Below are 27,500 nucleotides of genomic sequence, written 5' to 3'. Positions count from 1 at the left end.
TATTGCAACAACACAATGAGATCCCAGACTGAAGGACCATTTCTAACACACCTCTGTATCCCCGGAACCTACCACAATGTCTAACACAGACTAAGGTGCTGAGTAAGTATTGATTCAGGGACTCAAAGCACTGTGTCTAATTAGGTAAGAATACCCTCCTTCTGTTCTTTACAAAGATAAGTTTTAGTGATTACTTATACATTGAATCAACTGTCGTGACTTTCTATGAGGCTATTCTAAATTTTAAAAAATTTAGAGTGATTTCATTGTGAAAATATTGTGGCTGTATGTGTGCTATAGTCACACATACAATATTGGAGCATCACAAAAAAAGTCTTCTGAGTTTTTGTAATTTTATCTCTACAGATGCATTTTTTAATGTTGTGAAATTTTTTTTTTTAAATAGGAAGATGGTTATTATGTGCACAGTATGTTTATCAGATGCAGCCAGATGGTTCAACCAGTGTATGGAGAGAGGGAGGTCATTCCTACGTTCCTGCACTGATGCAGAGCAAGCGAACTGAGCCCCAAGACGGTAGGAGGTAAGAAATTGTCTACCTTGACCATAAAGCTGCCCAGATGTCCACGAGATAGCTCCTGGGCAGGGGCTAAGGGATTCCACTATCCTTAAGAAGAAATATCCTGAAACCAAGATCTTCGAATGCTCAGACTCTCAAATACCACGGCCCCGGAACTAAAGCTCATTGCTCAGGAGGATATTCTCTCCTGGTTTAATGTACTTTCGTACCTGTCTCATCTTCCCGCACTGAGTCAGGTGACGCCCCGCCGCCACCGTCCCCCTTTCGCCTCCCCTGCTAGATTCCCTATGTTCGGACCCCAAAACTCCATTACCAAGGCTTAAATGCAATGTTATAAGGAGAGGGGCTGAGCCATCAGTAGCGTGCACGTGGCGGGCCCATCACACTAAAGAAAAAATGAAAGCAAAGGAGCAACCTCCTGGTTAACGAAAAGGCTCTTCCCCATTAGCTTCCCTTCAGGTGAGAAACAGGTGAGTCTGCGCCACGGGTCAGGAAACCACGCGGGCCCACTGCCAAATACCCGGACGCCACACCTCCAGGAAGGCGGAGCCTTCTTCAAGGGGGCGGAGCATCTTCCTCGTTACTCCGCTTCCCAGAAGCCATCGCGCAGCTTGGTGGAGATAAAAAAAAAAAAAAAAAAAAGGGCGGGAGCGCACCGGGAGGCTCCAGTCAGTCAGGCGTTGGGGCTGTGGGCTTTTATCTTTTTTTCGCCCGCCTCCTGACGTACTGCTCTGCAGGCAGCTTCGTTGCCGGGACGCGGGCGCACTCAGACTGTAGTTTGTTTCCTCAGGAAGGCGAAGAGACAGGCTGTGGAGGCCCAAGAGGTCCCCGAGGCCGTGGGGGTGGGGTGGCAATGTGGTCACTAAGGGTCTATACCCGCAAGAAGCGGGCCGGCCAGAGGCTCAACCTAACCCCGACGCCGGACCTAGGCCCCACCGCGAAGGCAGAGGCCCCCCCAGGTCCAGGCAGAAGGCACTCTGCGCACCGTAAGCCCGGACTGGCAAGCCTGTGGAGCAGGCCCAGGGTGGGCGAGCGAAGGGCGGGGGGGTAGGGTGGTGACTAGGCCTGGGCCCAGGGACACCCGAGCGCAGCAAGCTGGCCTCCAGGGCTTTGCCCTGAAATATGCCGTCCTCTCTTAGGCCTGAAAGGAAAAGCGCACCGTTTGCAGAAGATCTCAGAGAAAGCAGAGAGCAGTGGGCAGGGAGTTAGCGGTTCTAGGCCACCAAGGTGCGTAAGCCACTAGGGCCAAGCCCATGCCTTCTGCCTCCTCAAAACGTCAGTCCTCCTTTTCCGCCTATAGCCTCTCCTTCTAAGAGTCAAGGAAGAAAATAAGTGTAATACTATTTACGATTTGGCTCCTGTTGGGACATAGACCCAGAAATTTGACTTAAGAAAGATTATTTATTTCTTTAAAAGATTTATTTATTTATTTGAGAGAGAGAGGGAGAGAGAGAGCAGACAGAGGGAGAGAGACTCCCAAGCTGACTCTCTGGGGGAGTGCGGAGCCCCAGGGGCTTGATCTAGGACCCATGAGATCATGACCTCAGCCGAAATCTTTAGTGGGAGCTCAGATGACTGAGCCACCCAGGTGCCCCTGGAAATATTTATTTAAAAAAATTTTTTTTTAAAAGAGCAGTTTTGCCAACTTACCTAAAAGCAAGTGAGATAAAACCTTCAGGAAAGCATTCGTAGCACCAGCGAATATTGGTACAATTAACGCACTGGAGTCTACTTTTTCCTAATGCTGTCCCCAAATAGCCTTTAAGATTCTGAACAGTGTGAACTGTGAACGGAGATGTGGAGAGCCAAATCCAGACCATGCAAATTAATTGCGTTGTTTGTTTGTTAGCGCTCGGTTAAGAGTTACAGGACAGAAAAGCCTGCAAGAAAATAGCACTAATGAAGAACCTCCGGATGAGAAGATTGCTCCATTGAGTGTATGTATGTTTCTCTTACGGACCTTGGATATACTTAAAGCAGAGACCAATGGTAACTGATGCGCCTCCAGATTAAAGTGTAATCAGGATTAGCTTCCGAGCGTTTTTGTAAACGTGGGTGTTTTCTCTTTAGACAGGGTCTGGAATTTCCAAGTCTGGTGGATTCATAGTCATATTTTTTGTTTGTTTTTAATTTCTGTTGACAAAAATTTGAGAAATGCCCGTTACTCACTAATTTTCTATGAAACAGGTATCTGTTAAGTTTTTCTTAGTAACTCCCTTACGTTTAGTAGCACTTAAACCATTTTAAAGCCATTTTCATTCTCATTTGAATTTCCATTAATTAGAAACAGTGTTCATTACCATTAGAATATTATATAACTTCTTGACCTACTGTATTTAATATGGATTCTGTACAATATTTTAAAGATACATAGTAATTTGGAGAAACTCAGATTTTAAAAAATTGCTTGTGACTCATCTACCATTAGCATTAAGTAGTCATGTTCCAGAGCTTTTGCTTACATATCTCTCTAAAACATGTGTTTTGGGGGAGGGCAGTTTCAACAAAAGGCATTTTTTAAAAATGCTTTACCCCAGATTTTAACAGTGTTAAGTGTTCCTTGTGGATGTTTCAGATTATGCAAAAAAAAAAAAAAAAGTGTTTAAAAAGTTTCTTCTAAATTTTTTGTATTTCTTTACATTCCTTTTTTCTGTGCCCTTTTTTTCAATTTAGAAATTGTTATTGTATATTCCTCTAACATTAAATAGCCTTCAAAAATATGATTTTTAGTGTCTAAATAGTGCTTTGTCTTTAGCTAAATATACTGCTTTGTCTTTAGATAAATATACTGTAATTTATATAACTATTTTCCTGTGGTTGGAGGATTGAGATTGGATCATGTTTAAAGTTTGATTCATGTTGGCCACTTGGCACCATTTTACCTGATACTTAAAAAGTACATATATTTTATTGAACACTACGTCTGAAACTAATGATGTACTATATGTTGGCTAATTGAATTTAAATGTAAAAAAAGGAAAAAAATACATGTATTTGATAGATGAAAAGTAGCATTTATTTGATATTGCATTTCTCTGAATGCTAGTAAAGTTTACACTTTTTTTCCTCATTGGCCATTTGTGTTTCTTTTTTTGTGAAATGCTTATTCATTACATATTGAAGATAGTTACACTTTTATACACACATATAACAAATATTTTTATATTTTTTTGTTTGCCTTTAGTCATATTTCTGATATTTTAGATTCATCAGTCTTTTCATTTATATTGCTTTCATATTTAGAGAAAGAAGAGCCCTTCCTACCTAGGGGATCAGAAAAATATTCACCTTTAACTTCTAGTTGCTGGTTTATCCCACAGTAGTTAGTTGACTAGTACATTGCTGACTCTAAATACGTCCACGTTATTATATTTTAATATTTATTTTTAGATTTAATATTAAATACCAGATTACATCTGTGATTAGTAGGTTGAAAGAATCTATTACATATGAAACTGATACACAAAAGTTGATATTAGTTTTTATTTTCAAAATAACCAAATGAATGTGATGTAATATTATAATATGAAAATGTTCAGTCTCATAATTTGTGCTATATCTTTAATTCTTATTTCCCTTAGGAGTCAGTGACTGATGACCTCCAGGTTGACTGTAGTTCATCCAATAGTGAGCTAGTGTCAGGTAAGATTGTCAGATGTGAACTCCTCAGCTTTGTTTCTTACAAATATAAGCATCCATTTGTATTTTTGCCTCATCTTCCCATCTCAGTGGAAGAGGTGTCTTTCTCCTAGTCCAAGGTGAATCCTTCTGCCTGTACAATGGACGTCATCCTCAAAGCCTTCAAGCACACACCAGTAAATTAAAATTGAGATAAATACTACAAAAGAGATTGACTTGAGCATAACTGAGTTTAATTAGAGAGTTTAGGGAAGGCTTCCATGAGGGAATAGCAATTGAATTGAGATAGGAAGAAAAGGAGAAATTAACTATGCAAGGAGATGAGTTAAGAGCCATCCAGGCAGAGAGAACAGCATGTGCAAAGACCCTAATATGGCACTAAGCCTCCTGAGTTCAGTGAACTGAAAGAAAGCCAGTGTGGCTGTAGTACAGAGAGGAGGGGAAATGCAATAATAAGACAAGGTTGAACAGAGAGAGGCCTTGCATAACCTTGTAGGCTATGTCAAAGATTTTGGTGTTATATTTGGAGCAGCAAGAAGCCACTGAAGTCTTCCTTAGGAAAATATATGATCACCTTGGCTGTGGTATGGAAATAAGCATGAATGGATGCAAGTAGACCAGGTGGGAGGTTATTACAGTAGGTTAGGGGGAAATGATGGCACTTTGTACTAAAAGATGACATTGGAAATGGAAAGAAGTGGGCATAATTCATGACAATTTTAGGAAGTGAAACTGACAGTTTGGCAAATGAAGAACGAGGGAGATGGAGGTATCAAAGATGACATCTGTTTCTGGCTTGCATAACTGGATATAAGGTGCCATTTACTGAAAAAAAAATCTTGTTTGAGGGAAAGATCATAAATTATGTTTTTAATATATTAAGTTATGGGTACTTTAAAAATGATTAAGTAGAATGCCAAATAGGCAGTTGGATATGGAGCGCTGCTGATAGAAATTTATGAGCTGTCTACATATTGGTATAATCAAAGTTATTTTTAAAAATAAGAAAGGATGCCATTAGCATACCAGAAATACTAAGGAATTCTTAAAAGCAGATGAGATCAGACTGCTGAATATCTGAAGAGCAGAGAACAACCACTGTGAGGTAAGAATAGCTCTAGAAACATTTGAAACAGTTGGTCAATTAATGCAAAAAAAAAAAAATTGTAATAGAAAGGACTCCGAAGGAATTATCAAGGTGATGGATTAAACACTACATTCTGTAACTATGTGGCCTGGTTCCTCCTCCTCGTCCCTTTCTTACATTGGAAACATTGGCCTTACAATGCTGGCTGCCAGCATAAGCCCTGGGAACTACTAAGCAAAGTGAACTAAGGGTTTGGCTCCTAAGTGTCAATTTTGGGCCTGGAGTGAGAAGCAGAAGAGAGTCTGAAGTAACTCCAGATTGCCACAAGGATAGCAGAGGGAGAAAAAGGTGAAAGAGATAGATTATGCTTATGCTTGTTAACCCGGGATAAAGACGTAGTATGACTCTCTGAAGTGGGATTTCTTTCCTTTTTTTTTTTTTTAAGATTATTTATTTATTTATTTATTTGAGAGAGAGAGTGAGCATGTGCACATGAGAGAGAAGGAGCAGGAAGAGGGACAGAAGCAGAATCCCTGCTGAGCAGGGAGCCCCGTATAGAGCTCTGTCCCAGGACTCTGGGATCATGAGCTGAGTTGAAGGCAGACACTTAACTGACTGAGCCACCCAGGCGCCCCTGAAGTGGGATTTCTGATAATGGAGGCTTGTGGTGTGGACACTAGCCAGACAATTAGGACGGTGCTCCATGTAACCTATAATACCCAGAAAATACAGGAGGACATCACTGTGCAGAACACAGATTCTCAGAATGTCTCAACACTCATAAAAGCCTCCAGAAGTAGGCTGCTGTTTCAGAATTTATATGCACTGCTATACAAGCAAAGATTCTCAAGTAGAGATATGAACAGACAGCCAGGAGCAGCAAAACCTTTGAATAAAACCAGTGGCATGAGAAGAAGAAGATAGCAGGAGGGGAAGAATGAAGGGGAATAAGTCGGAGGGGGAGACGAACCATGAGAGACGATGGACTCTGAAAAACAAACTGAGGTTTCTAGAGGGGAGGGGGCTGGGGGGATGGGTTAGCCTGGAGATGGGTATTAAAGAGGGCACGTTCTGCGTGGAGCACTGGGTGTTATGCACAAACAATGAATCATGGAACACTACATCAAAAACTAATGATGTAATGTATGGTGATTAACATAACAATAAAAAATTAAAAAAAAAACCAGTGGCATGGAAGAGAGGCAACAAATCGAGCAAATAGGATAACTAACACCTGAGAAATAGCAAAAACTTTAAATATCTCTTTAAAGACAAGAGGCCGGGGTGCCTGGGTGGCTCAGTTGGTTAGGCGTCTGCCTTCAGCTCAGCTCAAGATCCCAGGGTCCTGGGACAGAGCCCTATACTGGGCTTCCTGCTCAGCAGTGAGCCTGCTTCTCCCTTTGCCTGCTGCTCCCCCCCTGCTTGTGCACTCTCTCTCTCTCTCTCTCTCTCTCTGTCAAATAAATAAATAGAACATTAAAAAAAAAAAAAAAGAAAAAAAACCCGGGGCACCTGGGTGGCTCAGTCATTAAGCGTCTACCTTCAGCTCAGGTCATGATCCCAGCATCCCGGGATCAAGCTCTGCATCGGGCTCCCTGCTCGGTGGGGAGTCTGCTTCTCCCTCTGCCTGTCCCCCTGCTCGTGCTCTCTCTCCCTCAAATAAATAAATAAAATATTAAAAAAAAAGACAAGAGTCCACTGGATCCATAATATAACAATCTGTTTTAATAAAAACTGTAGTCCCTAGAAACTAAACATATCATCAAATTTAAAAACTCAGAAAATGATCCAAATATTGAAATGAATTCCGCTCAAAATCAAATTAGCTGGCTAGAAAATAGAATAGAGAAATATTTCCCAGAATATAGTACAAAAGAACTTGGGAGGTGCTCAACAAATGCATTTCCTTCCTTCTCCCCTCTTTACCTGTTTAACTTGTACTTGTTCTTCAAGAAAAAAAAAATCAGGTGCTGTCCCTACTGGGAACTCTCTTGACCCCTCTTCTCTCTTTCTATGTGAGTTGTTCTTTCCTGGGAATTCTGTGGTACTCTTTGTATACTTCTGTTAGGACTCAAAACAGCAGTATTATTGCTTTTGTTACTCTTGGCTCTAAAGCCATTGAGAATAAGCCCTACCTTTTATGTTCCTATCCCATGTTTGGGACATAATATAATTTCAAATACTTTTGAGTGAGTTTTATACTCTTATTAGAGAAAATAAACTAACCATAATTATTATTTTCTTAAATTGTAGTTTAAATACACAATATATGTCCTTGGTTACTAGATTTATCAAGTTGATGTGTAAAAGATAGAAGGAAATAGAGAATAGACTGTCTCTAATTTGCAAACTGGTTGTATTCTAAGACATCATTTGTTGATTGATATTTGAAACCTGGAATACTTTTTCCCATATTAATATGTAAATGGTTAGGTTTTGAACAGCCTACAGATTTCTATTTAATATATAAATAACCATTTTAATTCTATCTTGGAATGTAGTAATTTTGCAACATGATGAAAATTAATTCAGGACTTTATATTTAGTGTGGAAGATTGAACATAGACATTTACTTCTCCCTTTCCCAAGAGAGAAGGAAAAAATAACAGACTAGATGCCTAGAGTAAGGACAAACGAAGAAACCAAACTGATTCAGGCTATAGTTTCAGGAATTAGAGGCATCATATATTCCTGAAGAAATGTGTACAGATAGTGTTGAGAATAAGATTTTTGGAAATCTTTAAAAGTAGTGGTTAGATGCTTTGATCCCTTCCCCAGCACTGTGTGGTTAGGCAACTACTCTTTTTCCTACCTTGACAGTCCAGATACATTGAAGCAGAGGATCTGGACTCAGGGATGCTGTATTAAAAATTAGTAGGGGTGCAGGGAGGAGGGAAGGGAATTAACCAAAGTTTGTGTACTTAGTGGTATAACTTTTAGGCCCATTATCCCACCTTATGCCACTCAGGAAAATACTTCCCAACTAGGAGACTAGAGGATTCTGCTTTTGGAATCTTCTCTGACCAGAAGGAGACCTATATTCTGGCAGTAATGACCTGGTCCCTATCTTAAATACCCTTCTGTGAAGCCCACTACTTCCTAAACCCCACTCATGAATCTAGAGTTTCCAATTAACGTTTTAGTGCCTCATTCTTGAACATTCAAGAGTTACAAGGCATTTAATGAAAGCATTTAAAATAAATGGTACCACATGAAAAGAAGCTTGAAGGACACAGACAGTGCAACGAAAAAAAATTTAAAAACCATGTTTTCATTATCCTCAGGATAATGAAATAATAATCCTGAAGATAATGAAAATATGTATCCCTGATAAAAGTATGGGCTACTATGAAAAGGAGCAGCTAGAGAACAAAAAGCATTCTTAAAAAATAAAAACACGAAGTCAGAAATAAAACATTCTGTGAAAGTTTAGATGATGAATTTAAGAAAATATTCTAAAAGTTGAACAAACACCAGAAGATAAAAGATAAAGATAGTAGCAGTGGTGACACAATTGTGAGTATACTAAAAATCACTAAATTGTATACTTTAAAAGGTGATTTATGGAATATGAGTTGTATTGCAATAAAGCTATTTTAAAAAGAAAAATAATGAGAAGTTGAGTTCAGACATTCTAACATCTGAAAAATAGTAGACCCAGGCATTATAGAGTAAACAGAAAGGAAATTATTAAACACATAAAGCTAGAAATTTTTCTAGAATTAAGAATGGTCATGAATATATATAATGAAAGAGCCCACCAATTTCCCATCACAATGAATGAAAAAAGACCCATACCAAGGTACAACACAGTGTAACTTAAAGATCCTCAGGATGAAGAGAGAAATCCTTTAGTCTTCCAGGAAAAAAAATTGTTGATTGCAAATAAGCAGTGAAGAATATGAATGGCATTGAGTTTCTCAAGAGCAATTCCAGAAGCTAGAACGTGGTGGGTAATAATCCTGAAGATAATGAAAATATGTATCCATGATAAAAGTATGGGCTACTATGAAAAGGAGCAGCTAGAGAACAAAAAGCATTCTTAAAAAATAAAAACATGAAGTCAGAAATAAAACATTAGTATATGGCTTGGGTATAAATATATTTGAGCAGTCATAATAGAATTGTTGAATACATTTTAATTTAGAAATATAAAGGGGGTATTAGAAGAAACAGCTAGTAAAGTTGAAAGTAGTCTCTGGAGATTAGGGAATTATGGGGTGGTATGAGACAAGAGATTGCCGTTTGGTTACAAGCCTTATAGAACAGTTTGACTTTGTGTGTGTGTGTGTGTGTGTGTGTGTGTGTGTGTGTATACATATATATAATGGTAAAATTTGATATAAATATGACTTTTAAAGGATTTTTTAAAAAAATTTTATTTATTTATTTGACAGAGAGAGAGACAGTGAGAGAGGGAACACAAGCAGGGGGAGTGGGAGAGGGAGAAGCAGGCTTCCCGCCGAGCAGGGAGCCCGATGTGGGGCTCGATCCCAGGACCCTAGGGTCATGACCTGAGCCGAAGGCAGACGCTTAACGACTGAGCCACCCAGGCGCCCCATGACTTTTAAAGCTTTTATTTATTTATTTGACAGAGCGAGACAGCAAGAGAGGGAACATAAGCAGGGTATTGGGAGAGGGAGAAGCAGGCTTCCCACTGAGCAGGGAGCCCGATGTGGGGCTCGATCCCAGGACCCTGGTATCATGACTTGAGCCAAAGGCAGACGCTTAACGACTGAGCCACCCAGGTGCCCCTGATATAAATATGACTTTAAATGCATTTACATTTCTAACTTGTGACTCCAGGAACATCATTCCACTGCTATAATCATGAATATTTATTTATTCTTTTCTCTACCCAACTACGCACATGGTGAGTGTGGGGTTTTCCTAATTTCTGAGCCTGGCTTGAGTTCTGGGGTTTGGTGGAAGGGATGGCTCTACTGTGTGTGGTGTTCATGACATTTTGAAAGCTGGAAAGCAAGAGAGATGTAACAACATGTGGGCGGGGGGAGGATGAAGACAGAGTAAGAAGACTAAAAAGTAGTGAGGACAGGGACAAGACACTCTAGGGCACTTGGAGTAGGAGAAACAAAAGATGCTCAGAGGGATAACTTACCCATGACATCTGATGTGGTGAAGAGGAGGTTAGATTGGGTCAATCAATTTAAGTGTTGAGTGGTGGTTGGAAGAGGGGGACAGATAGGAAATAATTGTCAACTTTAAGGATGGCGTTGGAGTGGAAGAGAAAGATGTGGTGAGGTCAAAGTAGGAAGGACAAAGAGTTAGTTGTCTCAGGTAGGTAATGGATGATGAGAGATGGGCTATAAAGTCAGCACCCCAGCAGGAAAAGTAAGTTTATCAGAGTCATGCTCTCCTTTTATCCCTTACCCCTTCCGCCCAGTTTTTATTTATTGTTAACATCTCTTTTTTTCAGTTGAAAGTGTTTAATAAATGCTGACTAGAGAAGACTATGTTTTCCCTTTTCTTACTAAACCTGTTTCTTAAGTTTTGGTATTAATTTCTATCTCTATCATTTATATGAAAGTTCTTCATTGTAGTTCACTCTCACAGGGATAACTTTAAAACCTCTTAGTTTGGGAGATTCTCTGTTCAAATATTTTGCCCCTTATTGAAAGGTTTGTTTTCTTCTTATTGAGTTTTCAGAATTATTTATATTCTGGATTCCAATCCATTTGCAAATGTTTTCTCTTAATCTGTGGCTTGTCTTTTCATCTTAACAGTCTCTTTCAAAGGGAAGTTTTAAATTTGATGAAGTTTTTGCTTTTTTTTAAGATTTTATTTATTGGGGTGCCTGGGTGGCTCAGTCGTTAAGCATCTGCCTTCAGCTCAGGTCATGATCCCAGGGTCCTGAGATCGAGCCCCACATCGGGCTCCCTGCTCAGTGGGAAGCCTGCTTCTCTTTCTCCCACTCCCCCTGCTTGTGTTCCCTCTCTTGCTGTGTCTCTCTCTGTCAAATAAACAGAGAGATAGAGAGAGAGCACAAGTAGGAAGAGAGGCAGGCAGAGGGAGAGGGAGAAGCAAGGCTCCCTGCTAAGCAGGGAGCTCAATCCCAGGACCCTGGGATCATGACCTGAGCCAAAGGCAGCCACTTAAATGGACTGAGCCACCCAGGTGCCCCAAATTTGATGAAGTTTAATGATCATTGCTATTATTATTGTTAATCTTAGTGTTATAAGAAATCTTTGCCTACCTCAGTGTAATGATGATTTTCTCCTCGTTTTTTTTTTTCTAGACCCTTTGTAGTTTTACGATTTACATTTATGTCAATGACCCATTGAGAATTAATTTTTTATATGATGGAAAGTATGAATGCAGGTTTTTTGTTTTGTTTTGCTTTTGCATATAGATACACAGTTGCTTCAAGGTAATTTGTTTAAAACAGTGTCCTTTCTCCACAGAATTGCCTTTGCATCTTGGTAAAAAAATCAGTTGCTCATATAAGTATGAGTCATTTCTGGGCTTTCTGTTGAATTCCTTTGATCTATTTGTCTATGTTTAAACTCACTGTTTTTTAAATGGAATAACTAGAATTACTTTTTCTTCTCAGCTAGTTAGTTTACAATTATGGGTTACTTATATGTAAAACTTGCATTTTGGGGTCAAAAATCACAACTGAACCAAAGGAAGGGAAGAAATAAATTATGAAACTTGGTAAAGCAATGGAAAAAGATTATAATACTTTCTCTACATCAAAACGAGAATATTTTCTAAGGTTGAAGTTAAAGTGGTGTACAATAGTATGCCTTTTCAGTTGTTTGTATAAGTAATTTTACATTCTCTGTATACAACTGCATGTATGTTTCTACAAATAGGAATTCCTAGGATTTTGAGTCTGTTTACTATTGAAACATTTTACTCTTTTTGTTTGTTTATTTTATAGGACTAAGTGTGCAGCATGGTATTTCTAGTTCTCTTCTGAGCTATTCATTCACAGACTCTTACACAGAATACAAGAGTTTTGAAGAGAGTTTAAGTAGTTTCCCATCACCTGAACTCTTCAGAGGATCAGATTATTTAGGTGAGAAAATAATCTCAACCTTTAGCTGACCCATATAGAAATTGTTCCTTTGTCCACAAATCCTCCAATGAATAATATTCCTTTTGAGGTGTGCTTGTCTTCCTCACCAAAACCTCCTTCCCCTGCCCACTACTGTATTCCATGCTCGATCATAGGACTATGCATTAAAAGCTACCAGATAAGAAAAGGATGAAGATACTAGGGGAATGCCCCAGAAATAAGCCAGTTTGATCTATAGTATCCCAGAGAAGCTCACAATTTGGCTGCACCAATACTTGTAAAAAGGTATATCTGAAATGTGAAAGATGTGGTGATTACTTTCTTACTCTAACGGAACCTGGAGATTTATTCTTTGGGATGTTCTGAAACAGAGGAACTATGGATTGGAGGATACTAGGCACTGTTAATAGGAAGGATCTATGATATTTTGAAATGTTGGTCCCAAATACTCATTCCCCTGTGGTAATATTATATATCCACACCCTTACCATATCCTCGTAGTGGGTGGGGTGTACTCTCTCCCTCTTTGGCTCTGGAAAAGCAATGGAAATGTGACTTGCTTTGGGCAATAGGATACCAGTGAATGAAACAGAAGAGGATCTTTGAAATATGCCTAAATGGTTGGACTTGTCCTCTTACACTTTTAACATTGTGAGAAAAATATATCCTAATTAGCTTCTGCTTTTCCTGTGGGGACCCCAGAATGAGAACTATGGAACAGAACAGTCTCCGGCAACCCGCAGATTGCAGAGAGCTGCCCCAGCTGATCAGCGGTTTTGTAATCTGAAGCAGACCTGCCTGAACCAACCAGTAGACATAGGAATAAGAAATAAATGTTTTCATTTTATGTCAATGAGATTTGGGTTATTTATTATATAGAAAAAGCCAACTGTTTCAGATACTGTACTGAATGAAGAGGGGAAACTAAATGAAGTGTACATTGTGAATTGTGGTACCTTCTCACCTAATGCTTTTTGCCATCCCAACCCAACATTCCCTTTTTCTGTTCAGCTTCTAGAATACTAGCACCCAGACTTGAACCTTTTGGGCAGGAGAATGGAAGATTCTTTCCTAACAAATCTGAAAACAACCCTAAAGAAAATATCTAATGATACCGACCTCGGTAGCCCTTCAGTGAAACTGACAAGAACACCCTACAATGAAGTTAACTTGTGACAAACCCCAACTAGGCCACAGAAATCCCACTTAGGCTTTTAGAGCTCTCTCTTAAATATGAGTAGAGAGACAAGGATCACCAGACCTCTGAGGAAAGCTTCTAATATAAAACATAGAGATCAGAACAAAGGAAAATATGGAAGTGACATCAGCAAAATGTTGGAATAAGAAGCCTGGTCCGTCCTTCCCCTGTGGACACACCAGTTCAACAGTAATACGTGGACTTAACTCCTTTTGTGAGAAATCTGGAACCTAGTCAAGGAACTCTTACATCCCAGGCATGTATGAGATCAGCCACATCAAAGCCAGTAGGAAAATTCAAGACACTCTCTTACCATAATCCCTACCCATAGCACATTGCCACACAATTGGCAGGAAACCCCCAGGTCCCAGCTTCTCCCTGGGTAGGGAAAAAAAGAACTGAACTGTGTGTGAAATGTACATTTTCTGGGAGCTTCCCAAAGGATTGGCTACTCTCATGACTGTTTCAGAGTGCTGCCTAAGGGAATGGCTTCTGTCTCATCTGTCTCAGAGTGCTGATGGGACCTGGTATATTCTAGATGACTGTTGGCCACTAACAACAAATAGGGTGTGTGAGGAAAGCTTAAGAGACTCATGGAACACAATCAAACAGAGCAATTTATACTTCATAGGAGTCCCAGAGGGAGAAGAGATGAGGGAGGGAAAGAAAGAAGGGAGGGATAAAGGAAAGAGAAGGAAGAGGGGGAAAGAGGGAGGCAGGGGGGAGAGGGGAAAGAGAAAGGGGGTAGAGGGAGGGAAAGGGAGAAAGAGCATGTCTGAAAGTTTACTTATAGAAATAATGGCTGCAAACTTCCCAAATCTGGGGAAGGAAATGCACATCCAGACCTAGGAGGCCCAGTGAATCTCAGAATAGGCAAGCCAAAGAAATCCACACAGGACTCATAATCAAATTATCAAACATCAAAGACAAAGAATTTTGAAAGCAGCAATAGAAAAGCAACTTGATATGGACAAGGGAACCTCCATTAGACTATCAATGGATTTCTCAGCAGAAACATTGCTGGCCGAAGGGAGTAGAATCATACAAAGTGATGAAAGAAAAGAAACTGTCAACCAAGAATACTATAACCAGCAACACTGTCATTTAAAAAAAAAAACAATGGAGTATTATTCAGCCATAAAAAGAATAAAATCTTGCCACTTGCAAAGACATGGATGGAGCTAGAGAGTATAATGCTAAGTAAAGTAAGAGAAAGACAAATACCATATGATTTCACTTGTATGTGGAATTTAAGAAACAAGAGCAAAGCAGAAAAAAAGAGATAAACCATGAAACAAACTCTTTTTTTAATAAGATTTTATTTATTTGAGAGAGAGAGATAGTGAGAGATAGAACACGAGCAGGGGGGAGACGGAGAAGCAGGCTCCCCGCGGAGCAGGGAGCCCAATGAGGGCTTGATCGCAGGACCCTGGGATCATGACCTGAGCCGAAGGCAGATGCTTAACTGACTGAGCCATCCAGGTGCCCCAGAAACAAACTCTTAACTGTAGAGAAAAAACTGCTGGTTACCAGAGGGGACATGGGTGTGGAATGGGTGAAATAGGTGGTAGGGATTAAGGAGTGCATGTGTCCTGATGAGCACCATGTAATTAAAATAAAAGCTTGGAGAAAAAATAAATGAAGAGATAAGGAATTTCATGTACAAAAGGTGAAGGAGTTACTCACCACTAGCCCCACCTTACAAAAAAATGGTAAAGGGAGTTCTTCAAGTTGAAACAAACGACTAAAACAGCAACACAAAAGCATATAAAAGTATAAAACTTGCCAATAAGTTTATATACAAGTACAAAATACTGTAACTGGTATTAAAATCACTTAATTCTAGTATAAAAGTTAAAAGACGAAAGTATTAAAATAACTATAATAAAAATATGTTAATAGATACACAATATAAAAAGATGTAAATTATAACATCAGTAACAAAGTGTGTATGAAGGAAGAAATAAAAATATAGTTTTTTGGGGGGTCTGGGTGGCGGTGGCTCAGTCGGTTAAAGCGTCGGCCTTCGTCTCAGGTCATGATTCCAGGGTCCTGGGATCAAGACCTGTGTCAGGCTCCCTGCTCAGCGGGGAGCCTGCTTCTGCTCCCTCTGCTGCTCCCCCTGCTTGTGCTGTCTCACTTTCTCTCTCTAATACGTAAATAAAATCTTTAAAAACTAAAAATAAATAAAAATGTAGCATTTTTGTATATGATTGAAGTTGCTAGAAGCTTAAAATAGATTGTTAAAACTATATTTTATATAAGCACCATGGTAACCACATAGAAAATACCTATAGAAGATACTCAAAAGATTGGGACACCTGAGTGGCACAGTTGGTTAAGCATCTGACTCTCAGTTTCAGCTTAGGTCACGATCTCTGGGTCCTGAGATCGAGCCCCACATTGGGCTCTGCACTGAGCATGGAGTCTGTTTTCTCTGACCTTTGTCCCCATACGCATGCTCTCTCTCTCTCTCTCTCTCTCTCTCTCTCTCTCTCTCAAATAAATAAATAAATATTTTTAAAGAAGATACACAAAAGAAAAATAGAAAGGAATAAAAGCATATCAGTATGAAAAAATCAATGAAACAAAGGAAGATGGCGAGAAAGGAAAAGGGGCAAAAGAACTCAAAATAATAAACAAAATAATAATAGTCTTTCCCTATCAGTAATTACTTTAAATGTAAATGGTTTAAATTCCCCAACCAAAAGACAAAGAATGGCTGAATGGATTAAACTATACTATGCTGTTTACAAAAGACTCTTTTTACATTTCAGGACACACATAGTCTAAAAGTGGAGCAATGGGAAAAGATATTCCATGCAAATTGTAACCAAAAGAGAGCAGGAGTGGCTCTACTTATATCAGCTAGAACAGACTTTCAGTCAAAAACTATCACAAGAGACAAAGACATAATGATGAAAGGGTCAATTAATCTGGAACATATAATGATAATAAATAGGCACTCAGCATCATAATCAATACTCATAGACCTAAAGGCAGAAATAGGCATCATGTTGAATGTTCCTACTACAGTAAAATAAAAAATTAAAAAGTAAGAAAAGGAACCATGCAGAAATAGAAACACAAGGATTAAAAAATGTTGAAAAAATAGTCTTATTGACATAAAATATATAGTGTCCATTAAATAAAAATAGGGTACTATAAAAAGCAATATTCCAATAACAAATGCAATAGCAGTGAAAAACTCGGTAGAAGGATTAGAAGTTAGGGTTGAGAAAAGAGGAGGAAAACAAAGAAAAAAGGTTGCAATTTAGAGGGAAAAAAATCAGAGGAAGAGTGTATGAAATCCAATATCAAATAAAAGGAGTTTCAGACAAAGATAATGGAAGAAACAAAAGGAAGAAAATAATCAATGTTATAATTCAAGAGCATGTCCTAGAGCTAGAGTATGATGTCTGTGTTAAAAGGGCCATAGTGTGCCTAGCACAGTAGATGAAAAACACCAAGATAGAGCATTATGCAACTTTAGAACACGAGAGAAAGAAATAAAAAGAATGGGTTTATAAAATTTGATAGAGTTTGTGATTAAATAGATGAAAAATACAGAGAAAATTAAAACAGAAAAGACTTATTGACTCCAGGTAGGACAAGTGGTTGTCACAGTATACCACAAGGGTAAATAGCATTTTTATAGCAATTTATTATCATAATGTCTACACTGGATATTGATCTAACTACATATGCTAATATAATGATATCAAGACAATGGGAATTGTGGGAAAGGTGGGGACAGGGATGTAAGAGAGAATAACCTCATTCTTCCATAGTGGGAAGTCAATGGAAAGCTTAAAACTGACATCAAGTGATAATAGTATGTTATTTAGTGATATGATGTTTAATGGGACCTAGGTATAATTTATACATTATTATTAAATTATACAATATTATATGTATATTATTGTATACATATATTAAATGTATACAATATTATACAATATTAAGAGGAAACCCCTGGGTATGCTGTCTGTCCCTTAAGTCAATAATCTTTATGGGACAAAAATTTCTGAAAGAGAGTAGGTTAGAGCACTGAAATAGGCCAAAAAGTATTTATTATCCTGATACCATCAAGTCTTGTCTTTTTTTATCTGTCTCACTCAAAATCTTTAATTACCACAGCTTGGTATGGGGACCTAAGCTGGTATGGGGACCTAAATTGGGGCTGGGGAGGTAACCTACTACTTATGTGCTGTTCAAAGTTATGTGCCATTTCCTCCTGCTGTTTTAGATTGGGAATGTCCCAAGTTGGAAGAACACATGCGATGCAAAAATTCCACTCTTCTGGATACCAGTAAAGCAGTATCAATAGAGAAGGTACCACAGTTTTCAAACGTCTCTGCAATTTTAGGTGAGTTTTCACGTTCTTTTTTCTCATGTCACAGGGGAAACCCCTCATCTATGTTGGAAAATAATGTAATTTTTTTAACGATTTATAAGCTAAATTCATCAATTAGGATTACCTTTGGCTACAAATAATATCTGACTAGTAGTAGCTTAAGCACATATGGGTCTCCTTTTTTATAACTTATTTTGAACTAATTTTAGACTTACATAAAAGATACAAAAATAATACAGAGAATTCCTATATATCTCTCACCCAGCTTTCCCTAATGCTGTCTTATATAACATTAGTACAATGATCAGAATCAGAAAATTAACAATAACATAAAACTACTAATGAAACTACAGACTTTATTCACATTTCACCAGTTTTTCCACCAGTCTCTTTTCTTGTGTTTCAGGATCCAACATTGCATGTGACTGTTATTTCTCCTTTAATCTACTATAGTCTATAACAGTTTCTCAGTCTTTCTTTCTTTGTCTTTCATAGTCTTGATACTTTTGAAGATTACTGATCAGTTGTTTTATAGAACATCCCTCAATTTGAATTTGTCTAATGTTTTCTCATGATTGGAATGAATTTATTCAGTTTTTTAAAGAATGATGCAGAAATGATGTTATGCACTTTTTAGTACATTGTATGAAGTTCTTGTTGTCAGATATCTTATTACTGGTAATATTAAACTTCCTTGTTTGATTAACTTAGTGTCTGTGGTTTTCTGCATGGTTAAGTTACTAGTTTCCCTTTGTGTTTCTAAATATATAGAAAAGATAGTTTGAGACCCTGTAAATCCTGTTTCTCCTCAAACTTTCATTCACTGATATTAGTAGTCATCAGAAGAATTTGACTGTGATATTTATTACTCTGGTGTTCATCTAATGGTAATTTTCTATTTCATACTTTGCTGCTACATTTACTAATTGGAATTCTACTGTAAAAGAACTATCTCTTTTCTGCCACTTATTTATTCAGTTGTTTATATCAGTATGAAGCCATGAATATTTATATTATGTGTTAAGCAAGTCTTAGTAAATTTAAGAAGGTCGAAATCATACCGTGCATCTTTCCTGACCACAACAGTATAAAACTGAAATGAGTCACAAGAAAAAAAACTGGAAGAAAACCCAAAAACACGTGGAGACTAAACAGTATAATACAAAACAACCAATGGGTCAACAAAAAAATCAAAGGGGAAATAAAAAATTACATGGAGACACAAGAAAATGAAAACATAATGGTCTTAAATGTTTAAGACAAGCAGTTCTAAAAGTGAAATATATAGTGATAGAGACCTCAAGAAACCTCAAGAAACAAGAAAAAGCTCAAATAATTATCTACCTTAAACCTAAAATAACTAGAAAAAGAACAAACAAAGCCCAAGGTGAGTAGAAAGAAGGAAAAAATAAAGTTCAGAGCAGAAATAAATGTTATAGAGACTAAAACAAAAACAAAAAACAATAGAACAGATCAATGAAAGCAGGAGCTGGTTCTTTTGAAAAGAAACAAAATTGATATGCCCTTAGCCAGATTCATCAAGAAAAAAAGAGAAATTACCCAAATAAATATAACCAGAAATGAAAGAGAAGTAATACTTGACTTCAGAAATATAAAAGATTATAAGAGAATAATATGAAAAATTATGCCAAAAAATTGGACATCCTAGAAGAAATGGGTGAATTACTAGAAACATACAATCTTCCAAACTGAATCAGGAAGAAATAGAAAATCTTAACAGACCAATTACTGTAACAGATTGAATCAGTACTTAAAAAACTACCAAAAAATAAAAGTCTAGGGCCAGATGATTCACAGGTGACTTCTACCCAGCATTTAAAAAAGAGTTAATACTTATTCTTCCCAAACTCTTCCAAAAAATAGGAGAGGAAGAAAACCTTCCAAATTCATCCCACAAGGCCAATATTACCATGATACCAAACCAGACAAATACACACACACACGAAGGAAAGAAGGAAGGAAGGAAGGAAGGAAGGAAAAGAAAGAAAGAGAGAGAGAGAAAGAAAGAAAGAAAGAAAAAGAAAGAAAGAATAGAAAAGAAGAGAAAGAGAAAGAAAGGAAGAAAGAAAGAAAGAAAGAAAGGAAGGAAGAAAGAAAGAAGGAAGGAAGGAAGGAAGAAAAAAGACAGAAAGACAGAAAGACAGAAAGACAGAAAGACAGAAAGAAAGAAAGAAAGAAAGAAAGAAAGAAAGAAAGAAAGAAAAGAAAGAAAAAGAAAGGAAAAAGTTGGTTACAGGTCAAAATCCTGGATGAACATAGTTGCAAAAATCCTCAGTAAAATACTAGCAAACCACATTCAACAATACATTAAAAGGATCATTCACTGCTACCAAATGGGATTTATTCTGGGGATGCAAGGATGGTTCAATATTTGCAAATCAATCAATATGATACACCACATCAACAAAATGAAGAATAAAAATTATATGATTATCTCAGCACATGCAGAAAAAACATTTAACAAAATTTAACATCCATTCATGTTAAACTTCCAAAGTGGATTTAGAGGGAACACACTTCTGCATAATAAAGGCCATCTATGAAAAAAAAACACAGTTGATATCACACCCGATGGTGAAAAACAGACTTTTCCTAGATCAGGAACAAGATAAGGGTGTCGTTTCTACTTTTCTGGTACTATAACATAGTGCTAGACATCCTAGCCACAGCAATCAAACAAGAAAAAGAAATAAGAGGCATCCATATCAGTAAGCAAGAAATTAAACTGTCATTTGCAGATGACATGATACTGTACATAGAAGACCCTAAAGACCTTACCAGAAAACTATTAGAAGTAATAAATAAGCTCAATAAAGTTCAAGGATACAGAATTAATACCCAGAAATTGGTAACATTTCTATGCACTGATAATGAAGTAGCTGAAAGAGAAATTAAGAAAACAACTCCCTTTATAATCGCATAAAAAAGAATAAAATACCTAGGAATAAACTTAACCAAGGAGGTCAAAGACATGTAGTCTGAAGATTATGAAACATTGGTAAAAGAAATTGAAGAGGACACAAACAAATAGGAAGATATTCCATGCTCATGGACTAGAAGAATTAATATTTTTTAAGTGTCCATACTTCCAAAAACAATCCAAGGATTCAATGCAATTCCTATCAAAATACCAATAGAATTTTTCACAGAACTAGAACAAATAATCCTAAAATTTGTGTGGAACCACAAAACACCCCAAATAGCCAAAACAACATTGAGAAAGAACAAAGCTGGAGGTGTTGTACTACCAGATTTCAAGATATACTACAAAACTGTAGTCAAAACAGTATGGTTCTGGCACAAAAACAGACACATAGATCAATGGAACAGAATAGAGAGTCCAGAAATAAACCCATGCTTATATGGACAATTAATCTGTGACAGAAGAGGCAAGAATATACAATGGGGAAAAGACTGCCTCTTCAATAAATGATGCTGGAAAAACTGGACAGCTATGTGCAAAAGAATGAAACTGGACAACTTTCTTACATCATATACAAAATAAACTCAAAATGGATTAAAGACCTAAATATAAGACCTGAAACCATAAAAATCCTAGGAGAGAATACAGGCAGTACTTTCTTTTGTATCAGTCATAGCAACATTTTTCTAGATATATCTCCTGAGGCATAGGAAACAAAAGCAAAAATAAACTATTGGGACTACATTAAAAAGTTTTTGTACAGTGAAAGGAACCATCAATAAAACAAAAAGGCTATCTAATGAATGGGAGAAGCTATTTGCAAATGATATATCCAATAAGGGGTTAATATCCAAAATACATAAAGAACTTCTACAACTCAACACCAAAAATCCAAACAATCCAATTTTAAAAATGGGCAGAGTACCTGAATAGACATGTTTCCAAAGAAGACATACAGATGGCCAACAGACAAATGAAAAGATGCTCCACATCACTAATCATCAGAGAAATGCAAATCAAAACCATATACCTATCAGAATGGCTAAAATAAAAAGACAAGAAAAAACAATTGTTGGCAAGGATGTGGAGAAAAAGGAACACTTGTAAATATGAATCAAAACTACAATGAGATACCACCTCATACCAGTCAGAATGGCTAAAATTAATAACTCAGGAAATAACAGATGTTGGTGAGGATTTGGAGAAAGGGGAACCCTCTTACACTGTTGGAGGGAATACAAACTGGTGTAGCCATCTGGAAAATAGTATGGAAGTTCCACAGAAAGTTAAAAATAGAGCTACCTTACCACCCAGCAATTGTACTACTAGGTATTTATCCAAAGGATACAAACAGTGATACAAAGGGGCACATACATCCCATGTTCATATCAGCAATGTCCACAAAGCCAAACTAAGGAAAGAGCCCAGATGTCCATTGACAGATTAATGGAAAAGGAAATGTGGTATATAAATACAATGGAATATTACTCAGCCATCAAAAATAATGAAATCTTGGGGCACCTGGGTGGCTCAGTCGTTAAGCGTCTGCCTTCAGCTCAGGCCATGATCCCAGGGCCCTGGGATTGAGCCCCGCATTGGGCTCCCTGCTCAGCGGGAAGCCTGCTTCTCCCACTCCCACTCCTCCTGCTTGTGTTCCCACTCTCCTGTCTCTCTCTGTGTCAAATAAATAAATAAAATCTTAAAAAAAATAAAGGATGAAATCTTGCTATTTACAATGACGTGGGTGAAACTAGAGGGTATTATGCTAAGCAAAATAAGTCAGAGAAAGATAAATACCATATGATTTCACCCATATGTGGAATTTAAGAAAGAAAACCAAGGAACATAGGGGAAGGGAAGGAAAAAGAAAGGAAGAGGAAAACAGAGGGGGAGGCAAATCATAAGAGAATTTTAACTATAGGAAACAAACTAAGGGTTGCTGGAGGGTAGGCGGGTGGGAAGATAGGGTAATTGGGTGATGGACATTAAGGAGGGCACTTGAAGTAATGAACATTAGGTGTTGTATGCAAATGATGAATCACTAAATTCTACCTCTGAAACTAAGAATACAGTATATATTAATTTAAATTGAATTTAAATACAAAATTTTTTAAAAGATTTTATTTGAGAGAGAACACACAAGCGCAAGCACAGGGGAGGGGCAGAGGGAGAAGCAGGCTCACCACTGAGCAGGGAGCCCAACGAGTGACTCAATCCCAGGACCCCGGGATCATGACTGAAGCCGAAGTCAGATGTTTCACCAACTGAGCCACCCAGGTACCCCTTAAATACAAAATTTTTGAAAAAAAGGAACTCTTATCCACTTTTGGTGGGAATGTGAATTGGTACAACCACTGTGGAAAACAGTGTGGAGGTTCCTCAAAAAATTAAAAATAGAAATACCATATGATTGATTAATATAACAATAAAAAATTTAAAGAGAGAAAAAAAAGAAATACCATATGATCCAATAATTCCATTAGTGGGTATTTACCCAAAGAAAACGGAAACACTGATTTGAAAAGATACATGCTCCCCTATGTATTGCAGCATTAGTTGCAATAGCCAAGATACGGAAGCAATCTAAGTGTACATCGATGGACAAACGAATAAGGAAGATATGGTGTATACACACACACACACACACACACACACACACACACACACACACACACACACACACATACATACACACAGAGGAATATTATGCAGCCATAAAAAAGGTTGAGGTCTTGCCTTTTGCAACACCATGAATGGACCTAGCAGGTATTATGTTAAGCGAAATGAGACTGAGAAAGACAAATTCCATATGATTTCAGATGTGTGAATTTGTAAAAAAACAAAGCAAATTGAAAAGCAAAAAACAGGGGCACCTGGCTGGCTCAACTGGAAGAGCATATGAGTTGTGATCTCAGAGTTGATCTCAGAGTTGTGAGTTCAAGTACCACGTTGGGTATAGAGCTTACTTAAATAAAACTTAAAAGAATTTAAAAAACAAACAAAAAAACAGAATCAGATCTGTAAATACAGAGAACAAACTAATGGTTCCCAGAGGGAAGGGAATGGGGTGTAGGCAAGTGAAGAGGAGTAGGAAACACAGGCTTTCAGTTATGGAATAAATAAGTTAAGGGAATAAAAGTCACAGCATAGGGAATATAGTCAGTGGTATTGTAATAGCTTCCTCTGGTGATAAACGGTACCTCCACTTGTGGTGAGCATAATATAATGTATAGAGAAGTTAAATCACTATGTTGTACACATAAAACTAATGTAATATGTGTTACCTATATTCAAAAAAATTTTTTAGAGAATATTAGCCTTCTGTCTGTGGTATATATTATGAATATTTCTCCCAGTTTATCAGTTGTCTTATTGTGTATGTTATTTTTTGTCATGCAAAAAATGTTTGTTTATATTGGATTTACTTCTCTTCCCAGGCCAGAGCTGATGTAGCAGCTCACTAATATCATTAAGGTCTTTTAGTCATTGTATCTTTCTACCACCAAGTGTGTTGGATTGTTTCCGCATAGTTGTAGAATGGTTGCTAAGCCTCTAGGTATCACAGGAGTTCCAGGGAAAAAGAATGAGAAAAGGCCATATTAGCCATATACATCTCTTTTTATCAGAAGAGCAAAAGCTTTCCAAGAAATTCCCCAGAAAACTTCTATTTAGATCTATTGGCCAGGACTGAGTCATATACTTATTGACTACTTGGGAGGCTTCTTTGATGAAGTTTGTATATAAAAAAAAAACAAAAAAGTATTTCACCCTCCTAGTCTCTATATTGGTATAAAGCAAGGGAAAATGGAAAAAAAATGCAGAGGGGCAATGGGAATGGATGTTGTCAGCTCACCCATCAAAGCCTACCAAAAAGCAGGGATAAATATCAAAGAATTAAGCATTGATTATGGGGTCCCTTAAGGGAGACTTGATAGCTGTCTGGTTGGCAGTATTTCTAACAGTTCAAAAACCTTATCTTCTGTGTTATGTTTAGTTTGGCAACTCCTTTGCTGATATCAGCTGCCCAAAGAAGCAGCCTATCTCTTTTTTCCTTTAAATTTTTTATTGTTATGTTAATCACCATACATTACATCATTAGTTTTTGATATAGTGTTCCATGATTCATAGTTTGTGCATAACACCCAGTGCTCCATGCAGAACCTGCCCTCTTTAATACCCATCACCAGGCTAACCCATCCTCCCACCCCCTCCCCTCTAGAACCCTCTGTTTGTTTTTCAGAGCCCATCGTCTCTCATGGTTCATGTCCCCCTCCGATTTCCCCCCCTTCATTCTTCCCCTCCTGCTATCTTCTTCTTTTGTTTTTTTCTTTTTTTAGCATATATTGTATTATTTGTTTCGGAGGTACAGATCTGTGATTCAACAGTCTTGCACAATTCACAGTGCTCACCATAGCACATACCCTCCCCAGTGTCTATCACCCAGCCACCCCATCCCTCCCACCGCCCCCACTCCAGCAACCCTCAGTTTGTTTCCTGAGATTAAGAATGCCTCATATCAGTGAGGTCCTATGATACATGTCTTTCTCTGATTGACTTATTTCACTCAGCATAACACCCTCCAGCTCCATCCATGTCGTTGCAAATGGCAAGATCACATTCCTTTTGATGGCTGCATAATATTCCATTGTATATATATACCACATCTTCTTTATCCATTCATCTGGAAGCAGCCTATCTCTTTAGCAAGTGTTTCAGTTAGGCTGTTTGTCCACTGCACCTGAAAAAAAAAAGAAAAAAGAAAAAGAAAAAAATTCTACCTCAAACTTTATCAGGTTAAAAAAGGAAGTTATTACCACATGTTTATGAAAAACCCAGCAGTATTGATACACAAATACAACTTGATCCAGGATTTCAAATGACATCAATAGGAACTAATTCCTTTCCATCTCTCAGCTCATAGTCCCTCTGTGCCAGTTAAACTCTCAGCTAAGCTCCCTTCATATAGGAACTCTTTTTAGGTCCAGGCTTATATACTCACAACCTCTAATCCAGTGAACAAAGTGCTTCTCTTTCCCAATGATTTGACTAAAAGTCCTGGTATTACACATTGGCTTAAATTATTTCATATGCTTATCCCTGAACAGTCACTTTGGGCAGGGAGATGCAGGGCTCCTGTTATACTGAGTCACACGCCATGTCTAGATCATCAGAAGGAAAAGCAAGAGACTATTATCAGCAAAAGCAGAGAGTAGTTCACTGTAGTCTTTTGTATTTTAGGAACCTCCATTTCAGGGAAATGCTTCTCAGTGATTACTAGGCACCAGTCACTTCACTTTTACTTAACTGTAAAATTCTAATTAAATGTAAGCAGAGTTATGCAGCTGATTAGGGTCATAAGTTCTTCAGAAGACTACTCCCATGGTTCTTTATGTTCCTAAGTAATATCATAGTGGATCTGCACAGCAAAATGTTGACTGGTAGGCATTTTCTTGGCTAATCAATCTACTAATATGCATATCTATATATTTGGTACTAGGGTAAGAACGATGCGATCTGAGTTTAAGTTCCAGGTATACAGCTGTTAGTTTTATAACTTGACCAGGTATTTTTTTCATATATGTAACATGGGAAAAGTAAATTGTTAATATTTGCCTCACAGGACTATTGTAAGAATCAAGAAAGATAAAAGATTGGAAAGGACTTCAAAAATTCTAAGTATCCAAATATAGGCTGATAGATTCCTGCATCTCATAAAATTTCCCAACAATTTTGTTTGTTTTGGTATTTTGAAAATACTTCTACCCAATTTAAGTGGCAGATATAAAAACAATATATAAAAATAAAATTATAAAAATAAACTGTACTATTACCATATATTTTAGAGAGACTATTTCTTCTAATTTTGGCCTCTGGTCTCTGTTTGAATTATATTTCTAATAGATTGTTTTTTTTCTTTTCCTAGGTATGCCTTCAGAAGACTATCAGAAATGCCATAGAGAAATGTAAGAACTAACATTTTAAAGTTGTGCTTTTGGAAACCCTATGTTCTAGTAGTTATATAGCTGGAATGATTATTAGCCCACAAATTCAGGTGTTCATTTATTCATGGTTGGTTGAGGAATCATTATATGCCAAAAGTACGCTAATTGCTAGAGATATATCGTAATGAATGAAATTGATTAAAAACAAAATCTTTGCCTTCATCAAGTCAACATTCTAGTTGGAAGAGGTGGACAATAAATAAGTGAGTAAATTTATACTATTCTCTGTGGTAATGAAAGCTATAGAGAAAAAGTAAGATGGGGGTGAGAGAGTATTGGAATGGAGGCTCACTATTTTAACTAGTGTCATCAGAGAAGTTGTAACTGAAATTTGAGCAGAGACCTAAAGAAGGAGACAGATCAAGATGTGTCACTCACAGGAGAGAAGAGTATTCCAGGTAGAGGGAATAGCTGGAGCAAGGCCTGAGGCAAGAAGGCCTGGGTTCCAGGAGTGGAGTGTGGGAGGAGAAGAAAGGACAGGAAGTGAAAGAAGAAGCAGAGACCATATTACATAAGACACTGTAGGTGACTATGAGTGGATTGGAAAGCCTTTGAAAGGTTTAAAGGGTGACATGATATAACTTAGATTTTAAAAGAATCACCCTGGCTACTGTGTTGAGAATAGATTATGAAGAGACAAGGAATTAGGGAGATTATATTTAGGAAACTGTTGTTGTAATCTAAGCAAGAAA

The 27,500-nt window shown here is 37.6% G+C and overlaps 1 protein-coding gene across 2 annotated transcripts in view; it reads left to right on the top strand.

Annotated features, from left to right (window-relative positions):
* The first annotated feature begins 1,188 nt into the window (after positions 1-1,188).
* The window catches only part of MEIKIN (meiotic kinetochore factor), an 83,325-nt gene continuing 57,013 nt past the window's right edge, over positions 1,189-27,500 (top strand). The window contains exons 1-7 of one of the 2 annotated variants that reach the window (XM_027604364.1): positions 1,189-1,525; positions 1,679-1,766; positions 2,389-2,476; positions 4,121-4,181; positions 12,170-12,307; positions 17,755-17,874; positions 26,730-26,769. In XM_027604364.1, the coding sequence (XP_027460165.1) occupies positions 1,393-1,525; positions 1,679-1,766; positions 2,389-2,476; positions 4,121-4,181; positions 12,170-12,307; positions 17,755-17,874; positions 26,730-26,769 (668 nt within the window). In that variant the 5' untranslated portion in view covers positions 1,189-1,392. The remainder of the gene's footprint in view (positions 1,526-1,678; positions 1,767-2,388; positions 2,477-4,120; positions 4,182-12,169; positions 12,308-17,754; positions 17,875-26,729; positions 26,770-27,500) is intronic. The other variant, XM_027604365.1, reaches the window with a different exon arrangement.

The sequence above is a fragment of the Zalophus californianus genome, chromosome 5 (assembly GCF_009762305.2).
Source record: "Zalophus californianus isolate mZalCal1 chromosome 5, mZalCal1.pri.v2, whole genome shotgun sequence".
Taxonomy (NCBI): domain Eukaryota; kingdom Metazoa; phylum Chordata; class Mammalia; order Carnivora; family Otariidae; genus Zalophus; species Zalophus californianus.
Note: the sequence above shows the minus strand (reverse complement) of the source record. Positions and strands in the feature narration are given on the sequence as shown.